Source organism: Tetrao urogallus (genome assembly GCF_951394365.1).
Source record: "Tetrao urogallus genome assembly, chromosome: Z".
NCBI lineage: Eukaryota > Metazoa > Chordata > Aves > Galliformes > Phasianidae > Tetrao > Tetrao urogallus.
This window is the reverse complement of record NC_136816.1, coordinates 39,486,088-39,505,176: the sequence shown is the minus strand read 5'-3', so window position 1 is coordinate 39,505,176 and position 19,089 is coordinate 39,486,088. Positions and strand designations below refer to the sequence as shown.

The following is a 19,089-nucleotide window of genomic DNA, read 5'->3' as shown; positions in this document are numbered from 1 at the left end:
TGGCTTAGAAAATTGAAATCTTCAAAACTTTTGTTACGGTCCCACATCACATTCTCATCTCTAAATTGAAGAGATGTGAGCTATTCAGCAGATAAAGACCTGGCTGGATAATAAGTTGTTGTCTAATCTCAGCAAGCCTTTTGACACTGTCTACTATAACATCCTCATAGGTAAAATTAGACAGTGTGTGACAGATAAACGGACTGTGAGTTGGACTGAGAATTCTGACTGGCTGAGCTCAGAGGGTTATGATCATTGGTGCAGAGCCTGTTTAGAGGCCTGTAACTAGCGGTATTCCCCAGAGGTTGACACTGGGTCCAATCTTGTTCAGCATCCTCATCGATGATTTGGATGAAGGATAGAATGCACACACAGCCTGTTTGCTGATTATACAAAGCTGGGAGAAGTGGCTGACACACCAGAGGATGGTGCTGCCATTCAGTAAGAACTGGACAGGCTGAAAAGCTGAGTGAGAGAAAGAAGATTCAACAAGATCAGTTGTGGAGTTCTACTTCTGGAAAGGGATAACCTCACATCACTACAGGTTAGGGTTTGACCTGCTGGAAAGGAGCTCTGCAGAGAGACACCTGGGTGTCCTGGTGGGCAGCAGGTAGGCCATGAGCCAACAGTGTGCCTTGTGGCCAAGAAGGACAATGATATGCTGGAGTGCATTGAAGAGAGCATGGCCAGCAGGTCAAGGGAGGTGATCCTCCCCCTCCACTCTGCCCTGGTCAGGCCACATCTGGAATACTGAGTCCAGCTGTGGGTTCCCTACTTCAAGAAAGACAGGGAACTTCCAGAGAGAGATAAGTATGTTACATTTTTATTGTCAATATCTGAACTTAATGAATTTGTAACATGGAATGATTCCTTGTCTTACTGTCAACCCTCTCCTGAAATCTTGCTCTTTCCTGTTCCTTCTTGCTAGCTGTGTACTCACTTGAAGTTTAGTTTCTGTACTATTCTCTCTGTTGCTACAGTATGTGACTGCATAAATCATAATCTATCCCATAGGTATGAATTTATTAAATACTTTCAATAACTGCAGAAAGATGTCTTAGCATTTTTTACTAACTTTAATAATTGCAGAATTGAAGTTAATGTTAACTTATTAAAAAAAAAAAAAAAAGGCAATTTTATTACTATCGGTTGTATTTGCCTCTCTGTTCCCTTCTGAGCGATTTTTACAACTCCCACAGGAGAGACACTGCAAAGCATACTGGGATATTTGAATCCTATTAAGGCAGACATCTTAGATGTGGGAGTATGTAGACATTTGTTCTCCTTATAAAACTTTCTGTAGGATCCTTTCACTTGCCTTTTAATTTACAGTTGCCTATAAACAAAATGAAACAAAATCTTATGTAACTTGATCTTTCTCCAGCAGAGGTCAGAACAGCATAACATATTGCTCTACATCCATGTGAGCTCCTGTCTTACGAAAAGATTTGCCTACCATTTGTACCTGTAGGAGCTGACAGAAATAAGGATGCTGGTGGAGCATAATCTTTTCTGTGCTGGAGTTTGTTTGAAAGAAACTGAAACAAATAATTTAATTGGCAATCTAAAATAGGTAAAAAAATCCAATATTTGCAGATACTGGTTGTATTATTGCTTTCAAATAATTTTATCAATTTCTGGTTTTAAAAAAACACTATTGAATCATATACTCTGAACTATACGTTCACAGGCCAAAATATTCTGTCATGACAACATGTAATGCTCAGCCAGGGGGACAGCTACAAGTACTGTTTATAGATATGTATAGAAGTCAAACTTCCTCTGATCTTTCAAGTCAGAAAGCTCTTACTGGAAAAGAAAAATAATACCCTCTGACTTACATGTTATGTGAAAAATGACTGACCAGCAATTTCATGTTTTGCTTATATAATGTGTAAATAATTTTCAGTTTTTCAGATTTTATAATTGCAATTTTCAGTTAACAATTTCTTATCCCAAATAATTTTCAAAATACTTTTTCAGAGCAAAGATTCGAACTGCAAACTGTTGTTACTCCCCCAGTGAAGATAGCAAATGTGAAGAGTTCAGCATTATTCTGTCTTATGGACCAGCTGTAATAGACAAAATATCACAATAAAGTGAGATCACAGGCAGATATATAACAGAAGAGAAAGCCATTGTTTTTTAAACTATTAAAAGAATGCAGTGGAGGAAAGGGTGATTGAGCTTCACACAAGTTCCCAGTGAATGCAAGTCAAACACAGCTCTCAGGCTGAGAAATCTGTTGCAGGTATCTACTCCTTTCCTATATCACGAGTGAACAGGAGTCAGGAATACATTTCTGTTCTCCAGTATCCTTCCCTCTTCAAACACAAAATGTGAGAGGAAATGTCTTACTTCCAGTACCTAGCAAGGCAGAAGTGCAGCTATGTTTCATGCAGAGTAGTGACGTATCTAATCCTTACTTTGTATTTCGCTTAACGACAAAAAAACGCATTGACAAATAATATTTCCCATACACAACGTTTATCTTTGCACTAGGAAATGATCTGATGACTGGAGCACCCTATGTATAAAGAAAGATTAAGTCAGTCGGGGTTGTTAAGCTTGGAGGAGAGAAGGCTCCATGGAAACGTTACTGTGGCCTTTTAATATATAAAAACAACTTATAAGAAAAATTAAAGAAGACTTTGTACTAGGACATTTAAATGGGCAAGAGGCAACAATTCTAAACTGCAAGAGAGTAAAGTTAGAATGGATATAAGGAAGAAATTCTTTGCCATGATAAATCACTGTCATAGGCTGCCAAAGAAGCAGTGGATGTCCCATTCCTGGAGGCATTCAAGGCCAGGTAGGATGGGACTCTGGGCAACAGGACCTAGTGGCAATGGCAGATAGATTGAACTAGATCATGTATGTCACAACTTTTGGCTTTCCTGGGCTATACTTCATACAGTGAATAGAAATTGTCCTGCTCTGCATGTATGTAGGTCACTCCAAAAGTAATGCCTGCTATATATTCCCATGGAAATGACAATAGTTACATAGGTCACAACAAAACTATTTGATAGAGCAAATTCTCAAGTACAAAACACTATTTTTCAACCTAGTCACCACCACTACTTTTGTATTTTCACCAGTGGTGAACAAAAGTATGCATGCCACACTCATAACAATCTTACCCACTGGCATCACTGCTGAAACACACCACCCATCACCTCACTGTGCTTGTATTCACTACAATACAAATCTCAATAACAACTAAGAAAGCATCAGTGAATGTCAATGGCTGCAGCTTTTTCCACATGGAGGAATTCAACATCACACCTTTGCTTCATGAGCACTTCATATCAGATGCCATTTTGTCAGAGTGCCCCTCTGCTGCCATTTGTTACACAGCAACAGAATGTTACAAAGTATTGGCAGGAAGGTTCAACCTCTACTGCCGTGCCATCATCTGATTCTGATGCTATGGGCCAGCACAATAAAGTAGAAGGAATTACTTCCAGAACAGCCTTTTCAAAGTGCACAATATCATTATTATATAAGTAATAATATATAACAAAACATTTTAATTTTAAATATTTTTCTCTAAATATTAAAGAGAAAAAAAAAAGGGGACAGAAATGAAAACATAAAACTAGTGGAATATTTGACCTTGCTTTTGTGAAACTGACAAATCAGTTTTGATAGCAGTGACTGTCGTTCTTAATGAGGTCTCAAGATGTTCATCAGAGACTTTTTGATGAAATTTTACTCTTCCTGTATTTCATCCTTGACAATAACTATCCAAAATTTGTGTACTGCCAAGAAGTGATGAAATGAATAAGGTGTGATTGTGAAGCTAAGGATATTTTTCTCTGGGAAGTTAGAGATTATGAAAGTTTGGCAAAGGGACATGATAAGATTTTTAAGTTAAATATCTTATCTGTACATTCCATTTGAAAATGTGCAGGTCATGTATTTATATCAACTGAAAGTAGTTGCACAAATGTAAAATGTTGATTTTTTGGGAGGGCAATCTTGAACCCCCAAGCTGAGGGGTGCAGTTGACAAACCCGAGAGACAGGGTGCTACCCAGAGGGACCTAGACAAGCTTGAGTAGTGAGCTCAGGAGAATATCACAAGGTTCAACATACTGAAGAGCAAGGTCTGGCTCGAGGCAGCTCCCACTACCAGTACAACCCACGGGACGAAAGGATTGAGCACAGCCCTACTGAAAAGGACTTGTGGATACCAGTGAATGGCAGATGAACATGAGCCAGCAATGTTCCCTAAAGAGACCAGAAAGCCAACTGTATCCAGGACTGCATCCAAAGCAGTGCAACTGGCAGGTCGAGGAAGGTGATTCTGCCCATGTACTCTGCACTGGTGAGGCCATGTCTGTCCAAATGTAGAGTCCTCAGTACAAAAGAGACATGGACCTGTTGGAGTGCATCCAGAGGAAGATCATGAAAAAGATTCAAAGGATGGAACACCTCTTCTATGAGGACAGACTGAGGGAGCTGGGGCTATTCAGTCTGGAGAAGAAAAGACTCTGAGTTGATCTGATAATAGACTTTCAGTATTTAAAGGGGGTCTATAAGAAAGAACTGGACAAACTTTCGTTCAGGATTTGTTGTGAAAGGACAAGGAGAATTAGTTTCTAACTTAAAGTTGGGCTCTGAGCAGTCTGATCTAGCAATAGATGTCCCTGTTCATTGCAGGAGAGTTGGACTAGTCATTCTTTAAAGGTCTCTTTCAACTCTTTCTAAGATTCTGCAATTCTGTTTTGAAATTCCTACCTCAAAATGGAAAACAGGACTATGTATTCGTAGCTGGTCAAAGCCCTGTGTTTAGCCAGCGTATCAAAATGCATGCAATATTTGCCACTTCAGTCAGCACTGCCCAGCACTGCCCTCCCTGTGCCCTGCTTTCAGTTGACACAGCATTGATAGTGCACTGATGGTTCAGCTATTGCTGAGCAGTGGGCACATGCCAAGGGAGAGAGTGGGCTGCATTGCCTGAACTAGTCAATCTTTACAGTTCCTTCTAACTCAAAGATTTCTGTGATTTTGTGATTTTATAAAAGACAAATATTACCTTAATTCCAGCTACCACAGCACAGTGTGGAATAAGTTCTCCGGTCTTCTAAGAATCACAGAGAACTGAAATAGTGTGGGAATCCAGCAATCCAAAAGCAGGGAAAAAAAGTAAAGCCAACTCCAGTGAAATATGAAAGAGCATTGTCAGAGTAATTTTCTTCACTGTATCCATTGCTGCAAATACTTATTTTATTCATGTGGGGCTATTTCTCTGTGGTGTTTTATGATATGCCAAAGAAATATAGTAGAATCCTCCATTTTACATGTGAAGTGATGGCACTGTCCCTGCACATGAGGTGAACTTTACTTATACTCCAACCAAAATTCAGAAGACTGCTGTGTGAAATCGTCATTGTAGTCTGGTTTCTCTTTTTTGCGTTCACCCAAATGAATATATGACCAATCAAAATGCTTCAGTTGAGATCTATCTGCAGCACAGCCAAGGAATAAGGGATACTTCTATATCACACCTAGAGGAGAGATACAAGTTAGGGATCTGTATTCACAAAGGCAGAAATTTCACTTCTACTTTCACTGATTGTAGAAAAAATCTCAGAATAAAAAAAAATCTTTTTCTTCTTGCCTCCTCAGGAGTATCTGAAGTTTCTGTGAAAGCATCTTTTCACTAGGAACTTACTCTGGTATATGTGCAGACCTGACTCAGATATGATTGAGATGAGTGACAAATATTTAGTACCAGATTCTTCCCAGTGTTTTCCTCTCTGCAAGAAATGCTGATATAGCAGTTTGCTCAGTAGATGGCACTTTTCCCATTTCTCTAGTTCTTCTATTGTAATAGAACTGTCCTTATGTCATGTGTGAGACAGGATGACTCCAGATCCCAGTGGCTTTAGGGCCTTCTCCCTGTAACTGTGGGAAGCTGATCCCAAGTCTGTGCCAGGTTTAATTGCGATACTGCTCCTGACTATTCTGTAATTGTTGCCTAGGTGCTTGATTTTTATTAATTTTTCATGCCTAGATTCATTTTCAGTGTTCTTATGCCTTATGGGATACTCAGATCTCAGGCTACCTTCTGAAAGTGTTCACATGCAGAATTGCATCTTTCAGTCAAGAGCAGCAGCTCTGATTAGGATGGCTTCTATGCTATTTTGCCAGTCTCCTGAGATTTCACGGTTGTGTTTGTGGAGAAATTACAGTGAAGAGTAAATGAAAAAAATATACTGTTTACTTTTTAAATTCAATTTTACACATAATTTCTATGATATTGTGGCATAAAAATAATGATTTTCTGTCAGGCAAATGAGTAATTTAAAGAAAGTCCTGTATTAAAAACAAACAAACAAACAAAAAACGATCCTTCACAGTTCTAGAATAACGATATCATTGTTCCATCATACGTTTCTTACTTCTCTGGCAGGTGAGGCAAGTTAAAGCAAAATTTTGCCCACACCTCCTTAGGGCTATGAACATTTCCCTTACATAAATCCTTCTGCAGATATCCTTTTGACTTTGATTTTTCTTCATATATGCATACATATATATTTGTTGAGGAAGTGTTTGTATTGCATTGTAGCAATGGAAATATATATATTTACTGTGAAAATTGTTACGACAAATGTCATAACAATAGAGTCAGATTCCATATGTAAGCAATTGTTCAATGCTTTCCTGAAATCCTCATTAATACCTACATCAAAGACTCAGCTAGATGGCACACTACTGATAAGCAGGGTATCAGTGAATGACTGCTTTTCTACAGAACTGTTCCTTAATTAACAAAAAGGAAGAAAATACAAGATTCTGAAAAATAATTTAAATGACAATAAATTAACTGCTCTAGCCAGGCTATAGAAGTTCTCAAATACTTCATTCTTCTTTGCTTAGTAGAGAAGATTGCTGTAAATATTACAGAAGTTTAAGAATCATACTCTGTCTTTTCTGCACTATGTACTTGCATTTCTCTTAAATTAAGAGTTAATTATGAATTATCTGTCCATTTTGCTGAGTTTGTTCTAAGCAATTTTTATTCTGAATTTTAAATTACTGTGTATGCAGGTCTCTAGCATTTTGGTACTATATTCCTTAAGTAAGCATATGAAGAGGAGCTATAGAATTTAGGAATTGGGCATAATATTCTAAATTAATTTATTTCCCAGTATTTTGCACAATTTGGGTTATTTTTTTCTACCTCTTTAAAAAGTTCAGTATATTTTCCTGCCTCAAATCTATTACCTTTCATGTATTTTCTGCTAACATATATTTTCCTTTTCATAAATATATTTTATATCATTGCTTCCTTCAAATTCACCTCTTAGGCCCTTAAATATTTTGGGAAATAAAATCTTTACCACCTTAATTACTCACAAAATCCCTTTCTTTGATTACTACGAACAAGATTTGATCTTGATGTGTATTTGCTAGGTAATTGTAGTCTATGTGCAAGTATGCACTGACATACACACTTGCAGATTTGTGCATTGGTACTTCAGAGAAGCAAGCTTTCTCATAGAGAACACAATGACTAAAAAGTAAACAGATATTTTCTGTTTAATCATTTAATGTCTTATTTATACAATAAGAATTTCAGTTTTAAATATTTAACTTGTTTCTGGATTCTCTCAACTGGTGTGCTCTTTTTCCTGTCCTCAGATTTGTTATACATTTCCCTGGCTGAATGTCATTATTAAAACTCTCACCTTCAAAATAATTTATTCTATGCAGCATTCAAGAGAAAGATTATTATTGAAGTTGTCCATTTGATTTGCTTAAAAATTAAAGAGATAAAATGCACCTTAGAGATAGAACATACTTTTGGAAGTCAAAGCAGTAGTGTCATGCAAACAGTCCTGGGGCAGTAAAGCAGCAGACTACAAGGAATAACTCATTCTTCTGTTCAGAGGATAGTGATACTCACAGAAGATGTTTACCTGAATTATATGGATATTTCCCATGCATTTATGTGGAAAACAAGAAGGAAACAAAGTAAAACAGGAACTAAAAGTGTCAATGAATAAACCTTATAAAAAGATGTAATTTGACTAAATAAGGTTAAAAAATTGAACTCAATGAACTTACATATGTAAGTGAATAAAACTTGCCACGAATAAACCTGTAGAAGTTAACAATTCAGACTGTACAGACGTAAAGGTGGATAAAAGTGACAGATAATATACTAAAGTTTTTGCAGGATCTCTTTCTTTAGTGAAGGTTTGTACGTCACGTATGGTAAAAAAAGCACTAAAAAGCGATTCCTGAAATAGAGGCTTATACTCTGTGATCTACTTTACAAAAGTGAACAGACTAATGTATAGGCATTTTACATTTTGTTAAAGTAATTGAGAATTCTCTGAAGTGGAGTACAATGAAACGCAATGCAAACTGAGAGAACATATTGTGAGCGTGGCACACAACCTGAGGACACCTTACTTTGTTGATCATAAGGTTTAGATTTCTTGGATGCTTCCTTCTGATTAACTCTCCTTATGGCTAATGTCACCAGTTGTTTGCTTATGATTGTTTGCTGAGGTCTAGAGAAAAGCATAAGGTACCCAAAGTTTCCCATCTATATATATCAGCAAAATGCAAGATATAAGTGCTGTATGTTACACTCTGACGTTTCTTTATGTCTATAGAGAGGACTGGTTGTTTTGCTCATTTGTATAACACCACACAAATTATCCACATAAATAACTCTAGTACTGCATTTCTCAATCTTATTAAAGTTATTTCTCACGGCATTCAATTTGGAAAGCTAATTTCATTTCACATCTCCTTTACAGTGATGTTAACAGAGAAAGTAGTCATGCTGCATGGGAGAAGAGTTGCATTAAGAAAAGGAGGTTGAAGTAGGAGAAATCTAAGTGCTTTTCCCTCTGCACTTTTGGTGAGAGACTAATGAAGAAGCTATATGTGTTTTTCTGAAGGGATGTAATTCAGGTATGTGAGCTCACAGTGCTTCTCTCTCTACCCTCCTACTGCTGTTTGAACTTTATTGGCTCTCATGATTTGTAGTCATCTGAGAACAGGCAGCAGAAGCTGACATATAAAAGAGACTTTGCACTCGAAAGTTCTTTGTAGTTCTTTGTTGTTCAGTTGTTTAACTTGGTCTTGTGAAACATTTTCTCTCTTCCTACTCTTTTTTATTTTTTTTTCTTTTTTTTTTTTCTTCCCCCTGTAGATACCTACAAACACATCAGCATTAATAGCGAGTGACTGTATCTTCTTTCTCTTTCAAACTGAATCCCAACCCCAAAATACAAAATGTTTATTGGTCAGAACATTCAGAAATAAGTACTTAATTTTATTTTAGACAATTTTGACTTAATACATAGACAGAAATATTTACTCTTGAAATTCCCCACGTAGAGAAAACAGCAGGTAAAGAATGTTGAATAGTGAGTATATTAATATTGAGTAACTTGTATTGAGTGTTTATTCATCATTATCATCTGGTAAATAAATCTCTGTAGACAGATTCTGATTTTCTTGTGTTCCTTTAATATCCAAATGCAAACACTGGCAATTTTTTCTTGTAGTTAAGCCTTGACCAGGGTACTAGGTGAAAGCCCAAAAATTGTGCAAAAAATAAGTGCTCTGTGGATTACCAGTGAAGATTTATGTGAGATAACTTGTGTTAATTCTCTTCTCTGAGGATTTCTGGAGACAGTGGAGTTCATAAGATCTTATTTGTTTTAAAAAGCATCGAGACTGCAGAGAAGCAGTATCGATGATGCTTTGTGTTACAAACTTCTCTCTACTAAGGATGCATTTTAGTACTGTGAATTGTCTGTTCATAGTCAGTGTCTGATAGTTTTTGTCTACCTATCTGTACACTAGATCTAATTATGATCCAAAGACAATATTCACTAACACATTTCTTCTTTCACATTCTTTTGAAGACTTTCTTTTTTTTTTTTTAATAGAGGTGGTTATGGATAACATTGTTCTCACTTGATTCACTGCCTGTCAGACATTCTTAATTTCCAATGGCAATAAATCTCTAATCTTGCTCAAATTTTACCAATCTCATTCTACTGTTACCACATGTTCAGCTCAGTCCACAGCATATTCACTATATCTAATAACGAGCTTTATTCAGAAAGAGTGTAGCATCTGGAATCACCAGCAATCTTCTAGGAGCTAATACTTAAACCGTTAATATTTTGCACTGTCTGGCAGGTATGAAAACATCAACATGCCATTTAGGTTGCTAAAGCTAGATGTCAGCTATATGGTTCATACTATGTCATCAACATTTCTTAATATTCTATGACAGAAGTACTTATAGTTAAAGAATTTTTCTGCAGTGACAGTGAGAGTATGGTGCTCTGTCACAGTGGTTTAATTGAAAAGTTAACCAGATGTCAAATTGACAAGGAGCATATTAAGCTTGACATTACTTAGTCATAGTATTATACTCCATATAGAACAATAAGAAATGTGAGGTATATAAAATAAAATAATATATTCAGAAACAAACAGCAAAGAACTATCCTTTTCCATTTGCTCTCCCTTCTTCTCCCTTCTCCATTATTTGATTCTCAATACCTCTTACACTAATAATTTTTTTCTTGAAAGAGTTTGCTACTTCTATTCTGCTCCCATCCAGGGCAACCTTCAGGTATTTTGGTTAATACTTACTTACCAAACACCTTGGCTAACTCAAATCTTTCTTCACTGTCTACTAGCAATATGCAGAAGTGGCTGTGGCCACTTTATTATACTGTCTATTAATCATCTTTGTTACTGCCCTTGGACCAAATTTCACAAGTCACAGTTTCAACAGTCAAATCATTTGATAACAATTATGTTTACTGGGTCCTCATACCCATCCAATTTTTTTCATGCAACAGTTGATTTATGTCCTTCCTGCAAGACTACAGAGCATTTTATTTGACTGAGTCAGTTTATGTTTTGCTTCCAGATCTTTAACTTCTGTTTCCAGAGCAGTATATTTGTCAAGCCACTGTTTTTCTCTCAGTGTAGCAGAGGTTATAATTCAGCCCTTGAGAAGAGTCTAAAATCTCAGGGAGGCCTCCCACAAAGTTAACAAGGAACTATTATTCCCAAATTTTTGGAGACTCTTCTTTGCTTCTTTAAGTGGAACCTTTCCTAATAAGGATTTTTTTAAATATGAGTTTTCAGTAGAAGGATAAATGAAAGGCAATTTTAACACCAAGAAAACTCGGATGAGGAGAACAGAAGAATCAGGCAGTGAAAACATGATCAGACAGTAAACATGGTGGTAGTGGGAGCAGGGTGAGTGGGGACTCTTATTCTGTTAAAGATCTTCACATTAACTTTTACAGAATTATAGTGAGATCTTACAGAACCTCAAGGTAACCTTCAGCTTTGCTCTAACTCTTTCTTGCACTCCTAATTCTGCTATTGTTTCATTCCTTTCTTCTTATTTTTCTTGCACTTGACTTTTCTGCACTCATTTTTTGTGTTCCAGACAGAATATCCTACTCTTTTCCCCTCAAATCCTTTTGCTTGCCAAGATCTCACATCTTTCAAATTCCTCCCTAAGACCTCCTTCATCAAGGAATTTTAGCTCCTTATCCAAGCCAGATGCCTTTCTTGCTCTAAATACTTTTTCCATATCTTCTCTTGTGTGTCTTAAAAGACATGGATATCTGGCAGTCAAGGATTATCAGTAATTTTCTTCCTTGAGACAGAATGAGAATTTCTTATTGTTTCATTGTTTTGACTGATCAATCTAAGAGTCTTTCTATCTCATGGTTGCCATTCAGTAGTTTTCCTCTTTAAAAATTACTGCAAATATGGGGATGCTTCTGCCATGGCAAGACTTAAAGGACCTCAGATTTCTAGGACTTGTTTTTTCATACTGCAAGAATGAGACAACTTACCAATAAGTATGCAAAAGCTAGTCCCTTGTCAACCTTTTAGGAAAACTTAAGGAGTGCATTCAATAGTGTTAAAATTTAGAAATTTTTATCCATGAATGAAATCATCCCATTCAGTTCAATTGGGATTTTATTATAGATTTTTTTTTTTTTTTTGCTTAGGCATCCACTGATACATTAAAAAAAAATCACTATTTCAATCCAAATAAAAACTATATATTTAGTAACTGCTACTGAGTATAAAAGTCAGCTTTCAGGATATTTAAAAGGAAGTGCAACAAGTTCACTCCTCTTTTTAAATTTCATTCTCTGTGAAATGCTGAGCAGAACTTTACTAGCACTATGAGCAGTGTTTGCGTACAGATCAACTATTGCTTTTCTCATGTTTCATCCTAGTAAATTTCAATGGTGTAATGTGATAGTAATTTGAGCCCAGAAAAAAAGGGCCTCAATGATTACTGTGTAATATTTGCAGTTTTAGTCATCATTTATCCCTGCCCAGACTGGGTGATCATAATTTACTGTACGTATATGCATATATAATGCAAAGACTGGAGTATTTAATTATGCAAGCATAGTTATGAATACTCTCAGTTGTGAAAGGACTCACTGGTAAAACAAATTTATGCTTCGCATGTGTGTATGTTCGTTCACAGACAGACTGTACTAGTATTAACAGTGAGTACATTACAGAGAGAAATCCACTCCTGATCTTGATTCTGCATTAGAAACAAAGTGGTTGTGAAACAAATAGGACTGTATTTTTGAAATTCCAGGTACATTTTTGTGATGCACCGTGAACTGCTTTTCTCCTGTTGGGTAAACTAGCCTTAGTGGGTCTTTCTCAATCATATCCCATGTACTGTAGACAAACACAGATATTCTGAATTCTTCAAATTTACCAGATGCCAAAAGGTGTACTTCTTTACACTAGCAGCTCTTTGGAACAACTTCAGTGTATCATCAGATTAACCAAAAGATATACTTGGTTCTGATGAAAATGTTGGGTGTTTCACCTCAGTTGAATGGCAGTCTTTGGGTTTTTTTGCTCTCTTTATTCTCTCTTTCTCTCACACACACACACGCAACACACATTAACACACTTCTCTGACACAAGAGTTTTAAAATAATGTTATTACTGGATGTTACATTTTGATCACATTGGATTATTTCAGTTGGCGAAGCAAAGGAAACTCTCATCTTCCCTTCTCTCATTATTTCCCGTTTGTCATCTGTTAAGAATTTTTGATGCATTTATCACTTCAGAGCCAACTGCTGTCTCTCAGCAAAGGGCCAGTGTTCTGTATGTTCATATCTTTCCATTTATGACACTCAAAGAATGAGGGAGTTTAGTCTCTATAAAGACAAGATGATGTATTTCCAATGACCTCAACACATCACTGAAACAGTAGTGCATCATAAAGGATGTAAAATATGTCCCATGTAATGCCCAGTAGTAAGACAGTGCAATATAAAAGACTAAAGAAAAAGTAGGTTTCACTTTTGAAGTATGATTTTATCATTCTTTAATAGTATCCAGATTACATTTGTGTAGTACTCACTATGATGAAAGAATTCAGCAGTTGTAGAAAGTTATACAGAAGAAGTCCATTATTTTGAAAGACACAAAATAGTATTCACCTGCTAGTTACTCATAAGTGCTTTTGGTAAGGCCACAAAGAGAAAACAGTTTGCCATCTAACATTTACAAGACCACATAAATTCCAATAGTACATGCAAGATATAAGTGAAAAGATCATTTCCATAGCACTATGGAGAGCTTCCACTGAAAACAGAAATAAATCTTAAGGAGTTAGTCATTTTCCAAACATTAAATTTTCCCTTTCTCAGTTAATTACATTAAATTTTCTACTTTATTATTTATATTGTTAATGTAAGCAAGCTTTTCTTTCACAATCAGGAAGCAAAAAGGTTAATGAATAATGCAGGACATAAAGCATTTCAGAATTCAAATAGCTTTTTCAGGTTCATTTGAAGAAGATAAATTCTGCACATCAAGAAGAATTACGAGTTCTTCTGTGGAATCTTGATTGTGACAGTCTTAACTTCAGTGTATTCTTGAAGGCCGTATTCTCCCCTATACAAAAGAAAACCAAGAGAAATACCGAAGTTAATAAGTTAGTGCTTTTTATACAAATTATGTCCTTATACTTTCCGTGGCACTGTTCAATTGCACAGATGGGTAACAGGGTTAATAGACATATCTGTAAGACATCTGTGCAGTTAAACTGCTTTTGGATGCCTTTCGAAAAGCTGTAATAATTGTTTCCTGGGAAAAGTGGGAAAGAGAGTGTTTCATTTCTGTGCAAAAGAATGGCATTCAGTCAGTGTAGTGCATTTCTAAACTTAGTTTGTGTGCAACAAATCAGGCATGCATTAGGTCTTTGCAGGCATACACAACATGTCTTTTGCCAAAGCCTTCCTCTGCTGTCAAGAGTCTTTTCCAGAGTCTAAGAAACAGAAGCTTAATCTCAAGTAAACTGGAGCAATAATTAATCCTCTGTGAAATCTCTGAGACTGTGAAAATACTTAATCTTAGTGTGATGTTCTTAACATGATTCCACCTTTGAGTTTTACATGACAAGATGAAGTTTACTTATGTGTCTAGCTGGTTGGCATTTGATGCAGGAAAGGTATTTAGACATAACTTGACCAGTTTTTCAGAACCAAAGTTTCTGTGATGCAACGCTACTCAGTTCCCAGAAAAATCTAGATACTCATGTATGCAAAACAGAAACCTGTACTCAGGACTCCACTGTGGGAAAATGAATCCCAATTTTCTTACTGTTTTGATGATGTATTTTGTTATTACGTGGCATTTAGTAGTTTACTTCATAATGGTGTTAAAATACCAAGAACAATATAGGGATTTTTTTTCTGGGATTCCAGGAAACTGATGGTTTGACACACTGACTTAATTCAGTGCAATTTTTTCACACATATTTCTGCCACTTCTACAACTGATTCCCACCTGCTTACAAAGCTTTTGGTTTTTTTATTTTTATTTATTTTTATTTTTATTTTTATTTCATTTTCCATGGCAGACCTTTATCTGGTGCTTATTCCTTTCCTCACCATTCCTTGCTCTTCAGTGGCAATATATTTTTTATTAGAGTACTAGTTGCGATTTTGGACCAAGCATTAGGAAAAACTTCATTTGCACAAATCTGAACTGCTACAAAATGCACAGTAGTGCATTTCTGTGATATTATTGATTTCCCATTTTTTTCTTTTTTTTTTTTTTTTTCCCCACAGCAAGTAAATCTTCAAAATAATTCTACAAAGGTCTATAATTCAGAAGTGAAGATTTCCCAATTTTTGGCAATCAAGAGCATAACAGTCTGTGTTAGCAATGGTCCAGATGTGGTGAGTTTTTTTTTTGTTTTTGTTTTTGTTTTTGTTTTTAATTTTGTTTGTTTTCATTTCATTTTCTGATTCTCTCAGCATTTATATAAATCTCTTCCCTTTGAAGCCATTGGCACATTATTTGCTATCAGGAGCATATTGAATCCAATAATAAGAAAGCATGAAAATTCTAGCTTTTATTTCTTTTAAATAATAAAAAAAAATCTGATATCTTTCCCTTGCATTTCTTAACAAAAGTCTGCTGTGATTTATGTTGCAAGAAGCCCAAAAGCAAAATGCTATAATGTAGGAAAAGTGTAGGATATCGTATCTTTAACAGCATAGCACATGATATGAATCTAATGCTACTATGAATATCAGAATGAATGTGGATGAAAGAAGACGTGATTCAAACTGAAACTGTAGTAAATCTTAAGTCTGAAACAATTTGATTAGCTCTTCATTTCTATAAACTGTTCCATTTTTTTTCCCACTTCTCTGGGAAAAGACAAGAGAATTGCAACTATACAGTTATATTTTACAATGCATTTAATCAAGTTGGATAGTAAATTCAAGGATTTTAAAATGTCTTGTATTCTTAAAGAAGGGACATTTACAGGGGATTCCACAAACTATGCATGATTTCTGTGTACATATATGCATGTCAATGACACTTTCTATATATATGCAAAAACTGTACACCATAAACACAATGATTAGTTTTTCATATTAATAGTCTGCAAACTACTTCACAGTTATTGTGAAAATTGTCTTTATAATGGAATTCTTTGCTTGACATTCATGATATTTCTGAATATTACACAGAGTAGTTTGTCAAAATCTCAAGTTGGTCATCCTAGCTGTGAATATTAATAGCTGGAATTTGGAATTTCATCTTCTATTTCCTATGAATCTACAGTATTAAAGTTGTTTACTTACATTTCTCTTCCATTTCCTGACATCTTAAATCCTCCAAAAGGACACTGAGCTGACAATGCACTATAACAATTAACCCTGGAAGAATTAGAAAAAAAAGACTTTAGAAAGTATGAAACAACCTTTCTCACTTCCGACAAGTCCGTGTTGTGCCATCAGCTATAATATATTTGTGGTGATAAATCTGTGGTAAAATACATATGAGTAATGCATTTGCAAGAAATATGCTACTGTGATGAAGTAGCATATTGATCAAAAGTCTTCAAGCTGAGTGAAAGTCACATCTTTCTTCTGATAGTAACAACGAATCTCCTTCCTAATCAACGAATCAGCTCTCAACCCAAATCTAAGCAGAGATAGTTCTGCTGTATGTCTACTTTCAATAGGCAAATTCAGGTCACTTAAATATTTGTTTAGGAAACTTTTTTTTGGTTCTTCTCAGTGTTAAGCCATTCTGTACTTGTGGCTGAAAACAAAATACAAGGATACAGTGAATAAGGATGGAATGGGAATTTGTACTAACAAGAGTTTGGGCAGAATACGCATTGTACTCCATAGCTGAGTAGCAATTTCTATTTTTCAACACTGTCAAATCAGATGTTCTCTATTTTCACATCTTACATTTTTTCCACTGCCAGTCTAACGGTTTATTAGGAAAAGGACTGGATATTAGGAAAAGGTTCTTTATCAAGAGGGTGGTTGGGCACTGGAGCAGACTCACAGGGGCAGTAGCCAAAACTGTTAGAGTTCAAATGGCATTTGGATAATGCCCTCAGACATCCAGCTTAGTTTTGAGTAGACCTGTGGAAAGCCCAGATTTGGGCTCTATGATCCTGGTGGGTTCCTTCCTAGTCAGCATATTTTGTAACTCAGTAAAAAGGTGTTTTTTTATTGTTAAGGATTCCTAGACAGATCAACAATTGCAGAAGAGTGAATAACAAAGTTTTTACTTTTGTTTTAACCTTTCATCCTTTTGAAAGAATATTATCTCTTAGGTCAAATTTGTTAACTTTTATAAAACATATGTTTTTAAGTCACAAGACATCAGCAGAAATTTGTACTCATGGCATGTCCTTAAATATAAAAAATAGTAAGTACACGTGCTTTGAGTGCCAGTGAAATTAATTGTTCACTTTCTGATAGGAAAATGTGCGACTCTTTGTCAGAAATTATATAGTCTGATGTTCCTTCAGGTTTCCACTTTTGCTTCTCCCAGCCTTTGCCTTTTAGTTCCGTATAGGTTGCCTTTTTCTTTTCCACTTCTACATGACAGTTTTTTTGCAAGTTTTTTCTGCCTTATGGTTCCCCTTAGCATCTTTTCCTCCCTACTTATAACTGTTCTTAGAATTATAGAATCATAGAATCCATAGAGTTGGAAGGGATCTTTAAAGGCCATCTAGTCCAGCTGCACTGCAATAAACGGGGACATCCACAGCTAGATCAGATTGCCCAGAACCCGATTCAAGCTTGTCTTGAAAGTCTTCAGGGACAGGGCATCAGCCACATCTCTAGGCAAGCTGTTCCAGTGCCTCACCACCCTCTCTGTAAAAGACTTTTTCCTTCTATCCAACATAAATCTACCCTCTTTAAGCTTGAAGCCATTTCCCCTTGTTCTATCACCACAGTCCTGCTTCTTTGATCCGTACTGATTCTTACACTTTTTTGAATCATGTTATATCAATCTTTTCATTCACAGGAAAATTTTCTGCACAGATTAATGGTCAAGCAACTTCAAATAATGGATTTATTTGCACATTACAGAAAATGATCCCTGCAAATTGAATATGTATTGGGCTACCCCCAAATCCTGAACAGAAAAGAAACCAGTGTCTTTACTGTCTTTCCTTTTGTTTTCTTTCACTTTTAGTAAGCACATGTAATTTTTTCAGACTAAGTTTACAGGGCAAATGTGTGAAGAACAGAAGTATTTGTAATATCTCAATAGGTATGGACAAGTGAGGGTTGAAATACAATAGTGTACCAGCAAAAGCAGTTTTCTTGTTTTCTGCATTTCTGAGGGAAGATTTAAATGAGTCATGACTTACCAAACTGTCCCAGCCTGAAGAGCAGCTGCAAACGTCAGTGCTTTATCAATGTCTTTGGTAAAAACTGCTGCTGCTAAGCCATAGGTAGTGTTATTTGCCCTCTTGATAACTTCATCTATAGTTTTAAACTTCATGATTTGTTGAACAGGTCCAAATATCTGTTTTAGGCACATACAAATACATGAAGTGGACTATCATATCTTATTATCACAATTTATAAACAATAAAAAATGTTTCTTTCAGACAGTCTTGTTCCTAAATTCAATCAGCCAACGTTATCCATGTTAGAGTTCTAAAATGGATTATAAATTAACACGGAGGTAATATTTTTATAGTATGGAGCAAATCAAGTTGGCCTCTTGTAAAAAGAAAAAAGAAAAAAATGAATAAAGCAATAGATAAGAAACAATACACAATGAAAATAAATAAATAAATAAGATGAAGAGATGCCTAGCATAACAGGTATGTAGCATGGAGTTATGGTATGTTACAGATCTATACTGGTGACTAGCCAACTGACATTTCTTCAGGAAACTCCAAGTTGAAAAAGGTATTCAACATATCTCTCTCCTAAGCTTTTAATTAGTCCTTCATTTCTGCAGATATCAGTACAATTAAACATGCGCACCAGTCATATATGTTCTGCTCTCTTTCTGGGTTCAATATGAGAAAATATTCTATTAGACTTCTCTTTCTCACTGCTATCTCTGTGTTTGCAGCTGTATATGAACACTACCTACTACTTCATGCTAACACTGTGTAGGGCAGGGGGGCATTATTGCATCTAATTGCTTCAGTTCCCATCATTTATGAGACTTCCACTTGATTCTATTGGAAAATATTGACTCCTAGTTTCTAATTGGTGTTGCG

The 19,089-nt window shown here is 35.8% G+C and overlaps 1 protein-coding gene across 2 annotated transcripts in view; it reads right to left on the bottom strand.

Annotated features, from left to right (window-relative positions):
* Positions 1 to 13,897: 13,897 nt before the first annotated feature.
* Positions 13,898 to 19,089, bottom strand: part of ALDH1A1 (aldehyde dehydrogenase 1 family member A1) — a gene marked incomplete at both ends in the record, with an annotated part of 48,698 nt that continues 43,506 nt past the window's right edge. For both annotated transcript variants that reach the window (XM_079548158.1, XM_079548159.1), the window contains 3 exons: positions 13,898 to 13,970; positions 16,178 to 16,252; positions 18,220 to 18,377. In XM_079548158.1, coding sequence (XP_079404284.1) covers positions 13,898 to 13,970; positions 16,178 to 16,252; positions 18,220 to 18,377 — 306 coding nt within the window. The remainder of the gene's footprint in view (positions 13,971 to 16,177; positions 16,253 to 18,219; positions 18,378 to 19,089) is intronic.